The sequence below is a fragment of the Gossypium hirsutum genome, chromosome D04 (genome assembly GCF_007990345.1).
Source record: "Gossypium hirsutum isolate 1008001.06 chromosome D04, Gossypium_hirsutum_v2.1, whole genome shotgun sequence".
In the NCBI taxonomy this organism is placed as follows: Eukaryota; Viridiplantae; Streptophyta; class Magnoliopsida; order Malvales; family Malvaceae; genus Gossypium; species Gossypium hirsutum.
In genome coordinates, this window is record NC_053440.1 from 54695606 (window position 1) to 54714891 (window position 19286).

Here is a 19286-nt window from a genome sequence, read left to right on the forward strand (position 1 = left end):
TAGTGATTAAATGACTTAATTGAATTATTGCATGAAATTGGAAGTTTTTATGTGGCAATTAGACCATAAATTAGTGTTATGGACACAAAAGGATAATTCTAGAAAAATATCTAAGTAATGGGTCAAGGGTATTTTTGTCCAAATTGAGAAAAAGACAAAATAAAGTGAAAATAAGTGTCCATCTTCTTCAAAATTGAAGAGCTTGCTGCCGAAACTTTCATGCTTCAATAGTTAGGGTTTTTGATTTTTCTAAGCTCAATTGTAAGTGATTTCTTGCCTCATTTTTAATTATTTTCGTATTTTTATGCTTATTGAAGCTTGAATTTCATGTTTCTACTATTTAATTTAAATGAAATTAAAGTTTAAAAATTGACCCATTCATGATATACTTGTAAATTGATTAGTGATGTTAGATAATGAATGTTTGAAGTGTTAATTACAAGTTTTACTAGATGAATTTTAATGAAAATGTTGAAAAATGGCTAAATTGTGAAAGATGGTAAAGTGTGCATAAAGTTGTGATTTTGTGAAATTGAAGGCTGTTATGAGCATGAAATATGATTTAGTGAAGTTTGAAATTTAGGAATTTAGTGAATTTTATTTTTACGAGCTTAGGGACAAAAGCGGAATTTTTGAAAAGTTTTGAGGAAAAATGTAAATTTGTCAAAATGTTGTGTATGAATTGTATTTAAATGGAATATTGATAAAATGTATTAAATTGTGTTAATATAGATCAAGAAAAAAGAAATAGTGGAAGTGATCGGGAAAACAAGAAAGTTATCGACTAAATTACAAAAATAGTCGTTTTGCATCCGAGGTAAGTTATGTGTAAATAATAGTAATATATTTTATAAATTGTGAATTTTATTTGTTATGTGAATCAATATTGAATGTGGAAGGAAAATTGTTCATGAATTATTCAAGTAATAAAGTGGTTAAAATAAAGTGTTAAGTGTAAATTCGCGGTTGAACTTAGGAATAGAAGTGGATACAAGTGACATGTCACTAGAGACCAGTGTTACAGTGTTACAGTGAGTCCCGGGTGCTGGGTGACCTAGCATGTGTTGCAGACACCTGACAGCTTGTGTGAGCAGACCCGTGGACATTTCCAGTGTTATTGATCAGTGGTAGCTTCGGCTACGTTTCAGTGGTAGCTTCGGCTACATAACAGTGGTAGTTTCGGCTACATTTCAGTGGTAGCTTCGGCTACATAACAGTGGTAGCTTCAGCTACATATCAGTGTATCACTTATGTGCTAAATCTCTACGTATCTGTGTATATTTCGAGTGTTCAACGGGATTAATAATGAGTTAAAGTGAATATGAAATGAAGTGTGTATGCAGGTACAATTGGAAGAATGAGCATATGTGATAAATGTTAAGTGTGAAAATGTATATGAAAGTGAATTGATAAGATTGTGCATGTGTAAGTGATTGAAATTGCTAAGGAATGTTTTGATTGATATATGCTAAAAGTGTTATTTATTAAATGAGTACCTATTATTTACATGTAACTTACTAAGCTATTTGTAGCTTACACATTTCTTCTTTTCCTTTGTTTTATAGTGATTTGAACTTGATCGAATTGGAGATCGTCAGAGCTCGTATCACACTATCATAATCATCTCGGTATTGTGTGTTTTTCAAAATGTTTAAACTATGACATGTATAGAGTCTTAATCATTTTGAGTATGTCCATATGATATGACTAAGATTAGTTATTGAAATGGTTGATAAAGATTATGTTTTGATATTATGTATGTGTAAATGGTAGTTAATACAAAGAAGCAGTTTCTTTGACAGCAGCAGTGATGTAAATGTGAAAAATCACCATAAATAGTAGAAATGAAATTAGAGAGTGAATTATATATGGAATTAAAGCTTATCAAGTCTATTTTTATATGAAATAAACGGTGTAGGCAAAGGAATTCTGTATTTTGAGATATTTAAATTTTAGTGAGATAGGGTCAGAATGGTTTTTGAAGTCTTCTGTTTTGACTTTGGGAAATCATTATAAATTGTACAGAAAGAATTATGGGTCATAATTTATATGTATAGATTTATTAGTGAGTCTATTTTCAAAATAAACAAACGATAACCTTATATGAATTCTGTACAATGAGATAATTTATTTTTAGTGCCAAAAGGTTAGACCTGTCGAGCTGTGAAACAGAGGATACTTTAATGAATAAACTATACTAATTGGATAAGTAAAAAAATTCTTAAAATTTTATGGTAAGTAGGAATATGAGTCTAGTTTCAGGGAAAATTTATAGATTTAAATTTCGAGTCTCGTAACTCGAGTTATAATTAAATTAGTGACAGTCACGCAGGTGGACAGTTTTGTTGTGAACAGTGAATTTAATTTTAAAAGGAAATTTTTATGCTCCAAATTGGTAAGTTAAATTGGATGACATCTCGTACTCGATTCCGGTGACGGTCTCGGGTAAAGGGTGTTACAGTAATATTTAATGATGTTAACTACGTAGAGTAACTAAATAAATTATATAAAAAAAATACTAAGAGCTATCAAATTAAAATATAAGGATTAAAATTTTAAGTCAAGTACAATAAAAGGATCAAAAATAAAATTTAACCTTTTTATTTATTTTTTTAATGTTTTATACCAACTTTATTGTTAGCAAAAGAGGTATAGACCTTATGACTTTGCTCTTTTTCGAGAAAAAATATAAAAATTATACATGAATTTTGATTCGGTGTAATTTGATACATGAACTGAAACTTTGATTGTGGTTCAAATGCATACATGAAATTTCAATTTTGATTCAATTATACACGTTTAAAGAAATAAATCTCATTATAGGTTCTTATCATATCTGCTCTTTTTGATACAATGCTTAGAACTAATCTATAGCCCCTCCCAACCCTTTAATAGGAGGATATTGCGCTAAACTCGAACCCACGTCCTCTTGCACTGACAACAATACTAATGCCAATTTAGCTAACTCAATCGGCAATGTTATAATCGTGTTTTAAATATAAGTAAATTTTTAAATATAATTAATTTTTAAAATTTATCCCTATTTTTATGAAATATCAAGTGCTTTTTTTAAGTAAATTTTGTGATACCGTATTTAAAATTTACCTTTTTTTAGTTCAGATTTATTTTAATATATTTCTTATAATATATCAATCTTATTCAAATTTAAGGAGATGACTTTATTTTCAAGCAATAAAGTAGAACAAAACAAATCCAAAACAGCGTTTACGCGATGGCGTTTAAAAATGGTAAATTGTACCTAAGGTCATTAAACTATTAATAAGTTTATGTTTTAGTCACTCAACTTCAAAAATTAGACTTTTATTTAGGCTGACAATATTTCAAAGTTTCTCATGCAAGCTGATATTTTAAAGGAATTGTTCACACAAATTGACATTATATCGGGGTTACCCATCCGAGCTAAACCAACGATACATATAACCTGAGAATCTATAATAAATGATAAATCTTGTAACATCATGTAAATCCTTGATCAATTACGTGTATGACCTTAGTGGCATGTCATACGTATCCTAACCTTTTACTAAGTTCTCACAAGCATCAATTCCATATAAATGACATTATCATTTATTGTACACCATTTCATTTTTTATATAAGACATATACTCAGTCAACATTTGCATTTTCATTTTGTTCTATTTTCATATAACCAACATTCTCATGAATTTACAATTCAGTCATTTTTTAGTTATAAGTGACAAATTCACTAATTCATTTCAATCTAACACATAACTAAAATAGGAAAAAAGTCAAAATAACATAAAGTAAAGTAAGCAACTTTCATATGAACTTACTTGACCAAAACAACAACCAAGATGAAACTTCAGGGACTAATCTACAATTTTTGCTTTTCCCCGATTTTCTCTAGTTTGATCCAATTTATTATCTATGCAATTATTTCATTCAATTCATCAATATTAAACATTTATTCGTTTTATCATGTCATGAATGAACTTATAAAATTTCATTTTCCCTACTCCTAAAGTTTTACATTTTATTCAATTTAGTCCCTAATCTTGAAATAGCCATAAATTTAAATTTGAAGCTTTGGTTTAAAAATCGACTTCAATTATACCACTTAAGGAATCTCTACTTTCTATTATTACTAAAATTTCACATTAATTTCACAATTTATTCACTTTAGTCCTTATGTACAAAACTAACAATTAAACATTACAATTTAGTCCTTTTTCACATAAAAGCTCAAAATCTATCAATTTAACATCAATTTATTCAAGAAATCATCAATGGAACCTTTTAAAAACTTCAAAAATTTTGCAAATTGGTACATGGACTAGCTCCCATGACCTCAAAAACAAAAAAATCACAAGAAAAGGACTTAGAATTACCTACAAATTGATGGCCGAAAGTCTTGAAACCGTTAGATGGTTTTTCTCTTTTCTTTGCTAATCACACTTAATGGTTTTAATCATCACCATCCACTGACTTATATTCAAAAATGGTTAAATTGTCATTTTGGATCTTTGATTAATTGCAATTTAAATCCCTAAATCTTTGACCAATTAAAAACTTATAGCGATAAGACTTTTTTACAATTTAGTTATTGTATCCTAATTAAGCAATTAATAGATAAAATTGAAGGATCAAACTTTAATATTCTTTTATATCATCTAAATATTTACGGACCCAGTTTATGAAAATAGAGTTCTGAAACTATCTTTTCCGACACCATTGAAAATTTTAACTCGAATTCCCAAAAACTAGTACCTTATTGAACATGCATGTGTTTTCTAACGTTTCAATAATAAAAGGTTTGAAAAATAAAAGGTTGAAATTTCAGTATTTAATTAGAGTACTATGAAATTTACAAGATTTTATTGTTTGAGTAAACCAATTGTACAAAAAGCAAAGAAAAAAGCTTTCATACATATATAGATATATATTATTAATTTGTTTTTGAATGACAATTTTAATGATTCACTCGATTTTAAAAAAAACCAATTATTTTATAAATGATGATCAATAAAATATTTCTCGTATTTTACGGCTAAAATCTATTAATCGTCTTAACTTGAGTCTTAACTTGAAGGGATGTAGTCAAGGGACTAAGCATGGGCTTTAGTCCCTTGGTAAAATAGAGTACTTACATTTTTAAATCTCTAATAATTAATAATTAAATTCGATTTTATTGTATTTCTATTTTTAACCTCTCTTAAGAATTAATAATTTTTTTTAACAATTCTATTATAGTTTCCGATCATATCTGTTCTTTTTGACACAATGCTTAGAACTACCCATAGCCCCTTCCTAACCTATAAATAGAAAGATAATGTGCTTCAACGCACTTAAACCCACATACTCCAAAATGAAAATTTTGACTTCTTTCAGCACATGAGGGATTACGAATTTAGAAGCATGGAATTGTGTACATGAATATGAATAAAATAACCTAAAAAATTAACTTAACATCATCTCATCTATGTCATCATGTTTACTAAAATATTATCAACAAATTTTGTAAGTTTATAATATAATATAAATATAAATTTATATTGGAGCAGTTATAAAATAAAATCAAATAAATATAAAGTATAAATAGATAAAGACTCGAAAAATAATTAGGTAAAATCCATACACGATAGCTAGATATGGTAAAATTAGAGATCCGCACATTATAATTGAATACTCGAACTCGAATATTCAAAATAACTAGATGCAATGCAATATAACTTATTTCAATACTACTCTTTGGGAATTTTTTTATTTTTATTTTTATGCAAATTTTATCGTAACCGTGAACAAATGGTAAAGGTCACGTGTAGGTATACAAAATGATATTAATTAATACTATTATTTAAAGGTTTGATTGAGTTGATGACACTCTTTAATCATATCTCAATTCAGTTGTGAAATTACCAAAAATTTATTACTCTTATGAAGCAATCAATATTATTTTAAGGGTATTATTGTCTTTTTATATTCTTATATAAAATTAGAAAAATTTTATACATGTAATATATAGGATTTGAAACCAAAATATCATGATCTTTATCAATTCAACCAAAACCAAATGAAGTTAAACAAACAGATTTTATTGCTATTGTTTGAGTTAAGTTTAAAATTGACAAATTCGAAAAATACAAAGACTAAATTAATCAAATTAAAGTATATAAAAATTAAATCTACAATTTTGATAAAATATAGGGACTAATAATAAATTTTAACCTATTAAAAACCAGGAGATTCAATCTCTAAAACAAAATATAATCCCAACACTAAGATATTGGAATTTAACAACATGACTTCTTACCCTTTTTATACAAAATAAAAAGGTTTTATAATACTATTTAGTAGCCTGGGAACATGGGTGGAGGTGGTGATGAATATTGGAATCCCAAGTTTGGCGGGAGGTGAATTCCCTCGGTAGGTCGTTGTGGCGGTGACTTAACCGGTGGTGGTGGAGAATGGACAGGTGGTGGAGGGGAGTAAACTGGTGCTGGTGGTGGCTTAACCGGTGGAGGTGGAGAATGGACAGGTGGTGGTGAGGAGACAGGTGGAGGGTGAATTGGTGGTGCTGGTGGCCTAGAACGCTCGAGTGGGGATACTTCTTCTTTACCTTCTTGTTTAATAGGAGTCTTCGGAGATTCTTTAGGCGGTGATGGTGGAGGATGATGGTGTACCGGAGTTGGCGGGTGTGGTTGCTTAGGCGGTTGAGGTTCCGGGTTTGGCTTTGGTTTATGTTTTGGCTTGTGTGGCGACCTACCCCCGCCGCCGGCACACTTATCCTTACTACAATCAACAAGTTGGCTTATTACAGGTTGGCATTCTTTAGTTGATCTTTGTTTTGGCCGACCAGGCAAACAATTATAGGTGTCGTCGAACACAATGTCTTTCTTGGAAGGTACTTGACAAGCATTAGGCTCATTTTGGAAATAGTTTCGAGAGAATGTGAAATTAGACAACTTCGGCAACTTACAAACATTTTCCGGCACCGTTCCGGTTAGCTTGTTGTGTGAAAGATCTAAGGATTCGATGCTTTTCATACCAGTAAGGCTTTCCGGCAAAGAACCCGTGAATGCGTTCGAGCTAGCGTCGAATATCGTTACGTTGGTAAGCATCCCGACTTCCTCTGGGAAACAACCGACGAGGTTGTTGTTCATAAAGATAATCTCGTTCAAATTAGACATCTTACCGATACTGTGTGGAATACATCCTTCGAATTTGTTATTCGCGAACGTCACGACGGAAACGGTTGATTTACCGATCGCTTTGGGGATGGTGGATTTGAACCTATTGTTGTTCAAAAACAAGGCATCCAAGTTCTTTTCGAAGAGTTCGGGCGGTATGCTACCTTCGAAGTTGTTGTACCTTAGATCAAGGAACCTAATGGTAGGCCATGAAAGGGCAACTTCAGGGAAAGGGCCGACAAAACGATTATTGCTGATATCAAATTCATACATCAACTTTAGTCTAGACATCGTTTTAGGTACAATCCCACAGAACCTATTGGAATTTATATGGATCAACGCGAGATCGGTCATGTACCCCATCTCAGCTGGAAAGTGTGCCGCGATGTCAGCATGATTAAGATCAACCCCCGAAACCACAGTTAAGCTCTTGTCATCCAACGCCTCGGAACAAAACACGCCGGTGTAATTGCACACATTGGAGCCTACCCAATCGCCAGTCTTGTTCATAGGATCGGAGTATATAGCCTTTTTCAAAGCCTGAAGGCCGATGTATGCTTTCTTCAGCCTCTGGTTGGAAAACGTTAATGATACTTTAACCTCATATTCGACTTCCGGAGGGAGTTCATCGTTAGGAGGGAGAGTCTTAAGCTGGCGGCGAACAATGTAGGCCGCTTCCGCATCGGTTAATGCAAAGGTGGTGGATGTTGGTAACAAAGAGAAGAGAGAAGAGAATAAAAGAAAACAACCAAAAGCCTGTAATCTTTGAAGCTTATACATAGGATTGTCAATGAGGGACATTAATGTGAGGAGGAGGATATTGAGCAATGTGAAAAGGGCATGGGTTTAGACAACAAATGAAGGTGATGGGGGAAGCTTGTTGGGATCATTTTAGACACCACACAAATTTTGGAGGGGGTGAATTCTAATTTTAGGGACCAACATTTGATGGTTGGGGCCTCTGTTTTGTAAGCCCCTAATTAACTATTTGACCTCGTCTTTTCTTTTTTTCTGATTACATCTCATTCATGTCCGAATGACATGGTTGGAATTTTGTCTTTTGTTTTTGCTAGGTTAAGGTTATATATATAAAGTTAAAATATGCATATAGTCCTTACACTTTTTGAAAATTAAGAATTTAGTCCATGTACTTGTATTTCTGGGAATTTAATCTCTCTATTTTTCATATTTCAAAATTCAAGTCCAACTGTTAATACTATTAATATTTTTTTAAATATTAGGTTAATTACAACATTTTCTTTAATTACATGGCTACCAAACGAGTAGTTTTTCATTTCAAAATGTCAAAATAACAAATTTAACAAAGAAAACAATGTCAACAATTGGACTTAAATTTTGAAATCTGAGAAGTAGAGGAACTAAATTCCTAATTCCTGAAAAGTACGAGAGCTATAGGCACATTTTAACCACTATATAATATATATCAAATAAATTTTAATTATGATTTTTTAAAAAGTTTAAAAGGTTAAGATTTAAACTAATAATTGGTTTTCGAAGCACGTTACGCATTGGGTTAATTATTTTTGGACTAAATAGTTAAATTTTAAAGGTTACAATATGTTCCAAGTTTTTGTATTCTCTCTCTATATATGAGAAGTTTAGTTCATGTATTTTATTTTTTAAAAATTTAGTCCATCTGTTTTTTTGGATCTATAAATTCAGGCCAAATTGTTAATACCGTTAAAATTATTCTGTTAAAGTTGTTGGTGTGACATTCTAAAATTTAAAAAAAAATACTCACTCGATAATCATATCATAAAAAATGGCATTATAATGTACTTGAATTTAATAAAACAATTAACGATGTTAACAATTCTTTAAATTTTCATCAACATTTTAATTAGAATAAAATATTTAAGCTAACTAATGATATTATGAACATTGACGTACTAAATTAAGTAAAAAAATAAAGCATAAAGATTTAATCTCAATTTTGAGCACAATATAGTCCAAAAACATGTAATGATTTGACCTAGTCTTTTTTTTCCTAATTACATCCTTGTCCGTTTGATATGGTTGGGATTTTATTTTATTTTTAGGTTAAAATATGCCATAAATTTATGTACTCTTCGAATATTTAGAATTTAGTCTCTTTACATATCATATTTTAAAATACAGGTCTAATTGTTAATACTGTTAAAATTATTTTTGTTAAATTTAGGTCCATCGCAACATCATTCTTTTAGTTACCTGACTACCACATGAGTATTTTTTTATTTAAAAATATCACACCAACAAATTTAATCAAAAAATATTAACAATGTTAACAGCTGAATCTGAATTTTGAAATATGAAAAGTAAAGGGACTAAATTCCTAATAATAAAAGCATAGGGACTAAATTCCAAATTTGTGAAAGGTACAAGACTTATGGCATATTTTAACCTTAAATATATAATATACCAAACAAATTTTAATTTTGATTGTTTTAAGTTTTAAAGTTAAGATATAAACTAATAATTAAGTAATGGAGCAATAATGATTGAAACAAATAATTTTTACAAACAATTATGTTGAATATGAGTTGGTCAAATTAATTGGACAAGTCCTTATACTCTTTGAATATTTGGAATTTAGTCTCTTCACTTTTTAGATCTAAAAATACAAGTTCAATTGTTAATATTATTAAAATCCATTTGTTAAATTCAAGTTAATTGCAATGTTATTTCTTTTATTACATGGTTACCATGTGGGTAGTTTTATTATTTCAAAATGTTACACCAACGAATTTAACAAATTAATTTTAACGATGTTAACAATTAGACTTGAATTTTTAAATCCAAAAAATGAAGAGACTAAGATCTAAATATGCAAAGAGTACAGGGACTTGAAACATAATTTACCAACAATAAATCACGTAGCGAATTTGGGGCTCTTCCAAATAGAGTAATCCTGATACACCATTAAGAGCATATTTAGTCATTTGGTCGGCAACTTCGTTTAGAGATCTCGAAATATGATGAAATCAGGCTTTTCAATTTTAGGTTAGCAATTGATGAATTAGACACAATTGCATCATTTTACTACTAACGACACCACCAGATATAATAGTTTCTACTAGAAGTGCATTATCACACTCCACATCTATTTGTCTAAAATTCCTCTCTCAAGCTATACTCAACCCTTTTAAAACCGCTCTTGCTTCACCTCTGAAAATCGAATCCTTACCAACCCTCATCAAAAAGCCAGGCAACCAATTTACATCTGAACCCCTAAACACTCTTCCAATAGAAGCATTATAAACATTCGACGAACTTACCCCGTCTGTGTTGAGCTTAACTCATCTTCTATCCTGTGGAAACCAACACTTGCTCGTTACCATCAGAATAGAATGCATTATATTGGTGTTTGATCCCATGTAACTCCTCGCCCATGCAACACATGTATCCACAACCTCCCGTACATAATTATGGCTATTAGTCAAAACAAACTTATTCTAACCTTTTCAGAGTAACCAACATAGTATGGAAAAAAGAGTTTGTCATTCAACATCATTATTATTATTTTTTAACTACGTGATAGATCATATTAATAAAATTTAAAATCAATTAAAATTTACTAAAACAACATTTTGGGTTTGTGAAAAAAAAATCTAAGTATCATGATAGAAGCACATCAATACACAATCAAATAATATTTAAATTAGATTTATATAAAAATTAATTAAAAATTGAGTTATAAGTAAAGGGGTAAAGTGTTTATAAATAATATTTATTTAGGTTTGGATTCGTATTTTTATTTGTTTTGTTTAAATATTTATGTAAAAGTAATGTTTAATATACACTTTAGTCCCTAAAATATATTGTTTTTCTCACTTTGATACTTAAAGTTTTTTTTGACCTACTTCAGTTTCTAATATTATCAGACGTTTTTAATTCAGTTTCTTAGTCCTCTTAATCTTAAAAATAATCAGTTGGGATATCTAACCAATCATAAACTGTCACGTGTCATATGCTGATGCCATAATGATGTAATCATCAAAAATATATAAAATAAATATATATAATTTTTTTAAAAGTTAAAAATATGTTAGAATTTTTAAAAATTGTAAAAAAATTAAAAATTATAAAAAAATTATAAAATTATGTAACAAATATATTTACAAAAAATTAATGTAAATAACAAATGCGGCCATGATTAAATGGTAAAGTATCAGTAGTAAAAATTAACGAGGCATGGGTTCTGATCCTATTATGTGTATATAATTTTCTATTTTTATATAAAATATATAAATTTACAAAAATACCCTCAAAATAATATAATTTACTTTGTAAAGAAAATGTAATTTTTCTTCCAATTGAGTTAATTCTCAATTAATTCGTGACATCAACTCAATTAAAAATTTTATAAAATTATAATTTTATTATATAGATATCTCACAGTGAAACACATACGTGCTCATACATATATCATATCAAAACACCCACATTATTATAATAATAATGACCCACAAACATAGCGATAGGTTTGTTCGGTAGAAGATTGAATCCAATATCATTAAATTATTTGCCATTGAATTATTCAAAAGTTTTTATTTAAGTCATTGTGTTGTTAAAATCGTTATTGTATGGTATTATTTGTTTGCACCGCCTGCACCAATCGAAAGTTTTCCTTCCCCTTCTCTTCTACAACTCATTTTTTTCTTCATAAAACAACTTTGAAAGTCATGAATCTTCGAACCAAAATCCAAACAGGTTTCTTCTCCAATCTCTAATATTAGCTGTCAGATTAATTTGGATCTAATGTATGTTCTTCTACTCGAAGATGAATATTGATATACAATACTGATCGTTGAATCATCTTTTGTAACTCATCAGTCGGACCTTAAAAAAAAACTTTATTCACCTATTGAGTGTATGTATGCAGCAAATAAGGTGAGTTGATCCAACATTGGCACGATTCACTTTTGAATTTTGATTATTTTTGTTCAACTTTGTTTCTTTGTGCAGATCACTCCTGCCTTGCTTTGAACGTGGTCGTCACCTCCCCCAAACCCATCAGCCCAACCCCACCCCACCCCTTTTTTTTATAGGACCCTTATTCAGGGTAAAATATGTTTTAAGAATATCCACTTATCCTACTTAAATTTGAATGGTTTAATTCACATTTTAATCCTTGAAATATATCGTTTTCTTTATTTTGTCTTTTAAATTTTTTTCTTGCTCACTTCAGTTCTTAACCTTATTAGGCATTCCCAGTCATGGGGTTTTTTACCCAAATAATACAAAAAAATTTAAAAAATACCAAAATAGTACAAGCATTTTATTATGTACCAAAATGGTACAAACAGTAGTGGAGGGACTGCCATAGGCAGCACCAATGGTGCCAGTGGCAGAGGTGGCACCAAAGGTGCCACTGCCACAATCGGTACCCCCTTTATCCGTATTTTTTTATTTTCAGATTTTTTATAAAAATAGTATTAAAAATAAAATACCGAAAAAATATGTTTATGAAAATATAAAATACGAAAAGAAATAAAAAACGAAAATAGTATATTTACTGAAAGTAATAAAATCCAAAAAAGAAAAAGAAAAATACAAACAAATGGCCAAAATAAGGGTTTTTCACTAAATTTATATTAAAAAACACTAAAATAATACATTTCAAACATTATGTACTAAAATAATATAAAATAAGAAAATAATATATTTTTTGAAAGTAATAAAATCCGAAAATAAGAAAAATACGAACAAATGGCCAAAATAAGGGTTTTTTACTAAATTTATATAAAAAAAAACACACTAAATTAATACATTTCAAACTTTATGTACTAAAATAATGTAAAATAATAAAATACGAAAATATAGTATATTTTTTGAAAGTAATAAAATCCGAAAATAAGAAAAATACGAACAAAGGGCCAAAATAAGGGTTTTTTACTAAATTTATATAAAAAATACACAAAAATAATACATTTCAAACTTTATGTACTAAAATAATATAAAATAATAAAATACGAAAATAATATATTTTTTGAAAGTAATAAAATCCGAAAATAAGAAAAATACGAATAAAGGGCCAAAATAAGGGTTTTTTACTAAATTTATATTAAAAAACACACAAAAATAATACATTTCAAACTTTATGTACTAAAATAATATAAAATAATAAAATACGAAAATAGTATTTGTCGAAACCAGTTTTTTGAAAAACAAAAATTAGTTGTCGACTTTAAAAACAAAAATTGGAGTCGCCACCGATCCTTGATTGAGGTGTGATCAGCTCACCTTAAAAATGATTTTGGTCTGCGAAATTTGAGAAAACAGGTTCGGGAGTCAGTTACGCACGAGGAAGGGTTAGCACCCTCGTAACGCCTAAAAATCAGTACCAAAGTTGATTATTTTATGTCTTTGATGTCGAAAATTTGAAAAGAGTAAAAAAAAATTTAACCCGTGAATGTATTAAAATGATAAAACATTCCCATTTCAAAGAAATAAAACACCACACCCAGTAAGTTAGGGCACAATATTTTAAATCTTCAAAATACCGAATATTGCTTTTTGTTTTAGAAATTCTTATTTCGAGATGACGAAATGTCACGACCAGTAAGTTAGGACCCGACATTTTACGTTCCTGAGAATAAGCTTTTATTTGAAAATTGCAAATTTATTGTGAAATAAATACTTAGCTTGCTAAATTCATCGAAAAAAATGATCACGATCCAGTAAGTTAGGACACGATCTTTCTCGAGAATCATGATTGCCAAATATTTAAGTTTTTAAGAAAAAAAACAATTTTAATGCTAACGAAACCAAAACATATTTTCTTTAAAAGTATGATAAAATGCTCGTGCATTTATGCGTACACAAAAATCACGAAAATGAATCAATAATACAATATACACGCATTTAAAAAAAAACATAAAAACGTATAAACACAATATATTAACAAATTATGAAAATATGAAAATATATACATAATGCGAAAAGTATTTTTATTATAACTTTGAATAGTATATAAATGCATGTGTCATAAAGAAATATATATGGGATTAAAAATATGTAAAATATATAAATATTATAAAATAATAATATATATACATGTATATATATGTATATAAAAACTATGAAATAAAATAATAATAAAATATATAAAAATATGCATATGTATTTTAAAAAAATGTTTAAATATATATATGTACATATATTAACATATATGCGTGTACCTATAGGTGTAATAATAATATATAATATAATTATAATAATAATAATAATAATTAATAATACAACAATAGTGAAAAATAATCAAAAGGACTACATTAAACTTAAAACAGAAAATTGGGGTAAATCCGAAATAAATAAAACACCGATGGATTAAATAGAACACACAATAAACAGTAAGGGACCAGAAGGGAAATTAATATGTTCCCTCCAAAACACTGCGCAACAACACGGGTTAGATTGAAACAGACATAAAATGTGCAGTAAAATTTGAAAGAAATAAAAAAATAATAATAATTGAAAAACACCATAAAAATATGAGGACTAATTTCGCAAATAGTCCCTTTAGAAGAAACGCGCGAATCCTCCTCGAGTTATGGGTCGGGTCACACGGGTCACTAATACGGCGTCGTTTTGGGGCCACTGAAACAGGCCCCAAACGACGTCGTTTAACGATCTATTTATGCCCAATTTAAAACCCTAAAACATCACTCCTCTGCCATTTCAAGTGTTTGCGCCGCAGCCTCCCTTTCTCTGCCGTTCTCCCAACTTCGACCAGATGACGACGAATGAGGGCGCCCAACGACGGTAATCCTCCTTTCCCTCTTCTCTTAATTTATTTTTGTTTTAGGAAAACCAAAGAAAAAAACAAAATAAAGTAAAAACAGTAAAAGACACAAAAGGGGAAAAAAACAAAATTCGTTACCTTCCAAAATCGTTTTTTTTCTTGTATTTTCTTGTTAATTTCCTTTAATTTTCAATACCAAAATTTGCTAACCCCCTTTACAGATTTGATTCCCCCTTTATACAATCAAAAATCCCTGTTTTTCGTTTTCTCCCCACCTCCTCTGTTCGTGGCTTATTTGTTGCAGGTGGATATTAGAGGAGGCGTGCGTGACGTGCGTACGGGGCTGAACATGGGTGAAAACAGTTGCTGCGACGTGGGCAGATGGGGTCGTTGCTGCAGATGGAGAACGTGCGGCTCGCCCTAGGGCTTCTACTTCCATTGCTGCTGAAAACATGTCGTGGGCTAGGATTACTTTTGGGCCAATTGGGCCAAATGTATTTGGGTCGTTGCTTATTTTGGTAGGCTAAATGTTGGGACTGATGTAGTGTGGGCTTTAGGTTTAGTTGGGCCGGGGCAAAATTTAGGTCTTACAGTATTTTCTGAAAGTAATAAAATCTAAAAATAAGAAAAATACGAACAAATGGCCAAAATAAGGGTTTTTTACTAAAATTATATAAAAAAACACACTAAAATAATACATTTCAAACTTTATATACTAAAATAATATAAAACAATAAAATACAAAAATAATATATTTTTTGAAAGTAATAAAATCTAAAAATAAGAAAAATACGAACAAAGGGCCAAAATAAGGGTTTTTTTACTAAATTTATATAAAAAATACACTAAAATAATACATTTCAAACATTATGTACTAAAATAATATAAAATAATAAAATACGAAAATAGTATATTTTTTGAAAGTAATAAAATCTGAAAATAAGAAAAATACGAACAAAGGGCCAAAGTGATGGTTTTTTACTAAATTTATATAAAAAAAACACACTAAATTAATACATTTCAAACTTTATGTAATAAAATAATATAAAATAATAAAATGCGAAAATAGTATATTTTTTGAAAGTAATAAAATCCGAAAATAAGAAAAATACGAACAAAGGGGGTGCCGCCTATATAAAATAATATAAAAATTAATACACTAAATTAATACATTTCTTATTTTCGGATTTTATTACTTTAAAAAAATATACTATTTTCGTATTTTATTATTTTATATTATTTTAGCACATAATGTTTGAAATGTATTATTTTAGTGTTTTTTATATAAATTTAGTGAAAAACCATTATTTTGGCCCTTTGTTCTTATTTTTTTTCGAATTTTATTACTTTCAGTAAATATAATATTTTCATTTTTTATTTCTTTTAGTATTTTATTTTTTCATAAACATATTTTTCAGTATTTTATTTTTAATACTATTTTTATAAAAAAATACGAATAAATGGGGGGTGCCGCCTGTGGCAGTGGCACTTTTGGTGCCGCCTTTGCCACTGGCACCATTGGTGCTGCCTGTGGCAGTCCTTCCACCACTGTTTGTACCATTTTGGTACATAATAAAATGCTTGTACTATTTTGGTATTTTTAAATTTTTTTTGTATCATTTGGGTAAAAAACCCCATTCATGTTAAAAACTAATAATTGGGATATCCAACCAATTATATGCTACCATGTGGATATTGTGTTATAATTCGATAAATCGGAATTTATAATTGGTAGAACCTTTTAGGTGATAAATTTGGATAAATTTTTTTCCAATTTAATTTAATAATGAAAAATTATTTTTTAATAAAAAATACTTAGAACTACCCATAATTCATCCTCAACCCTTACATAGAAGGATAAACGCGCTTCAGTGCACTCAAACCCACATCTTCTTACACAAGCAACAATATTAATACCAATCGAACTAAACCTCAATCAAATATTATTTTACTCTCTCACAGATAAATTATATCTCTACATCAATATCTTAATTGGCAAATAACTTTTTTAGAAGTGAACTGCATATTTAAATATTAACATACAAATTCATTGGCTTAATATTTATAATTACAAATACAAACCAAATGTTTGTATCTCTCTAAATTCAACTCTGTTGTCGAGCGTTTGACTATTCTAAAAAATTTTGGTACAACCAATTGAGTTTTAGCTCAATTGGTATCAGCATTGCTGTCAGTGCAAGAGGACGTGAGTTTGAATGTACTGTAGCGCATTATCCTCCTATTTAAGCGTTGGTGAGGGGCTATGGGTAGTTATAAGCATTGTATCAAAAAGAACAGATATGATAAGAACATATAATGTGATTAATGTTAAAAAAATTAGTACAAGATAAAGATAACATATACAGTATGGTGAATGAAGGAAGCTTACTCTAAACAATAAATAATGAGCTAAGTCAAATAAAACATGCTACCAATAAGACTGGAAAAGCATTCAAAAATTATATATTTTAAAATATTAAAAATTTGGTTAAAAAAAATCCAATTTTTATACAAATTGAATCTATTTTTAATAAAATACAATTTTGTATAAGTTTTTAATATTTTAAAAGTGATTGGGGAATGTATACTCCATTCCAAGATACAACGATTTTTAACATTAGTTTATAATTTTTATTACTTTTTTATTATTATCTTTTACAATTTCCATTTTTTTTATAGATTTTAGGGTAAATAATCCCATTAGTCACCCTAAAATAGTATCGTTTCTATTTTGATTATTCTATTTTTTTATTAATTTAGTCACTACTATTAGAAAAATTGTTCAAAATAGTCACTCAACTGTTATCTCATTAACAGATTGTTGATTGGACCTGCCTTTGTACCACACATGGCAATTTATGATTGGCTGGATATCCCAATCAAGCTTTTTTAATCTCCAAAGGATTGAATCGAGAATGTATGATAAAATTAGAGATTAAACTGGGAACATCTAGTAATATTAGGGATTGAAGTGGGTAAAAAAAACTTTAACGAACAAAGTGGGAAAACAATATACTTTAAGGACAAAAATTTGAAGAAAAAAAAAGAATAGCATAAATCTCTTTTACACTTGCTAAGTAAATTGTAAAACAAAAATAAAAATCATACCATTTATATTATTTATAGAGGTATTTATTATTTTATGGAGAAAATAATATTTAGTTTCTGAATTTGGCAATTTTTTTACCTTGGTCTTTGAATTTTTTTATCCTCATTGGTTCAAGAATTTGGCATCATTTTCAGATTTGGTCCCTAAACTCAAAATTCGTTAAGGTATTATGACGTGACACTTTAAAATTGTGTCATATTATCGTTTGAAATTTTTTTAAAAGAAATAAATTTTTTTTCGTTTTTAATATTTCTTTATTTTTAGATTTTATATAATCTATTAAAAAATTTTAGGTGCACACCTCATCAGAATCCAAATTTAGGGTCAAATTAGGAAAAGTTATTAACTTATGAGACTAATGTAGAAAAAAATTTCAAGGACTAAATTGGAAAATTGTAAAGTTTAGAGAATAAACATTGCTTTATCCCTTTGTTCATTTTTAATTACATATTGAACCACTTTAAATTTAAATATAGGATAAATTACACTAAAGATCTCTTTAAATAGTGTTCTTCCTATTTTGGTCACTCTAAAATGGTCACTTAGTCGTTAAAACCTAAACGAATTGTTGACTAGACTTGCAAAATAAAAATAAAAATTGTTCTTTTAATCCCTTTAAAAATTACAAAATTTTTAAGTTAATCACTTAAATCCTTATCTAAAACCCATATTAAAATCCAATATTTACATCCAAGTCCCTTCTTCTTCTTTACTCTCATTATCCTCCTTCAAGCCCCCAAAACAACCTTCTTAATTGTTCTAAAATCCCACTAGAGCACACCAAACACTACAACAATGTTGTTTTGATATCTTTGGCGGAGCCTGTTGCTCTTTTTTCCAGCCCCACCATCGTTTCTAATAACTTCGACTTTAAAATCGAGTATTAGAACTATGGAGACTATATTGGAGTGTAGGTTGGAGCACTTCGGTGCATTTCATTTTAGAGTGTAAGTTGGAGCACTTAAATATGTATATTAGAGTGATGAATGGTTATATTTTGTACATACAGTGTATGAATCACCAAAGGTTACTAAGGGTTATGAATAAAATTTGAACTAAAACATTATGTTATTTTGCCGTTGAAATACTCGATTTTAAAGTTGAGGTTGTTAGAAACAATGGTGGGGTTGGAAAAAAGTGTGGCAGGGCTCTATATAAAAATTATATCCTAGTATAATTCAAACAAAAAATGGTTTCATAGATATTAAAATTTTAAAATTAAAGGTAAACTACACCGTTAGTCATTGAATGATGTGTAAGT

At 29.0% G+C, this 19286-nt stretch overlaps 1 protein-coding gene across 1 annotated transcript; it reads right to left on the reverse strand.

The window, feature by feature from the left end:
* Positions 1-6118: 6118 nt before the first annotated feature.
* Positions 6119-8100, reverse strand: LOC121215973 (pollen-specific leucine-rich repeat extensin-like protein 4). The gene has a single exon (XM_041090961.1). It carries the CDS (start codon positions 7968-7970, stop codon positions 6330-6332), a length of 1641 nt encoding a protein of 546 aa, XP_040946895.1. The 5' UTR covers positions 7971-8100; the 3' UTR covers positions 6119-6329.
* Positions 8101-19286: the final 11186 nt, after the last annotated feature.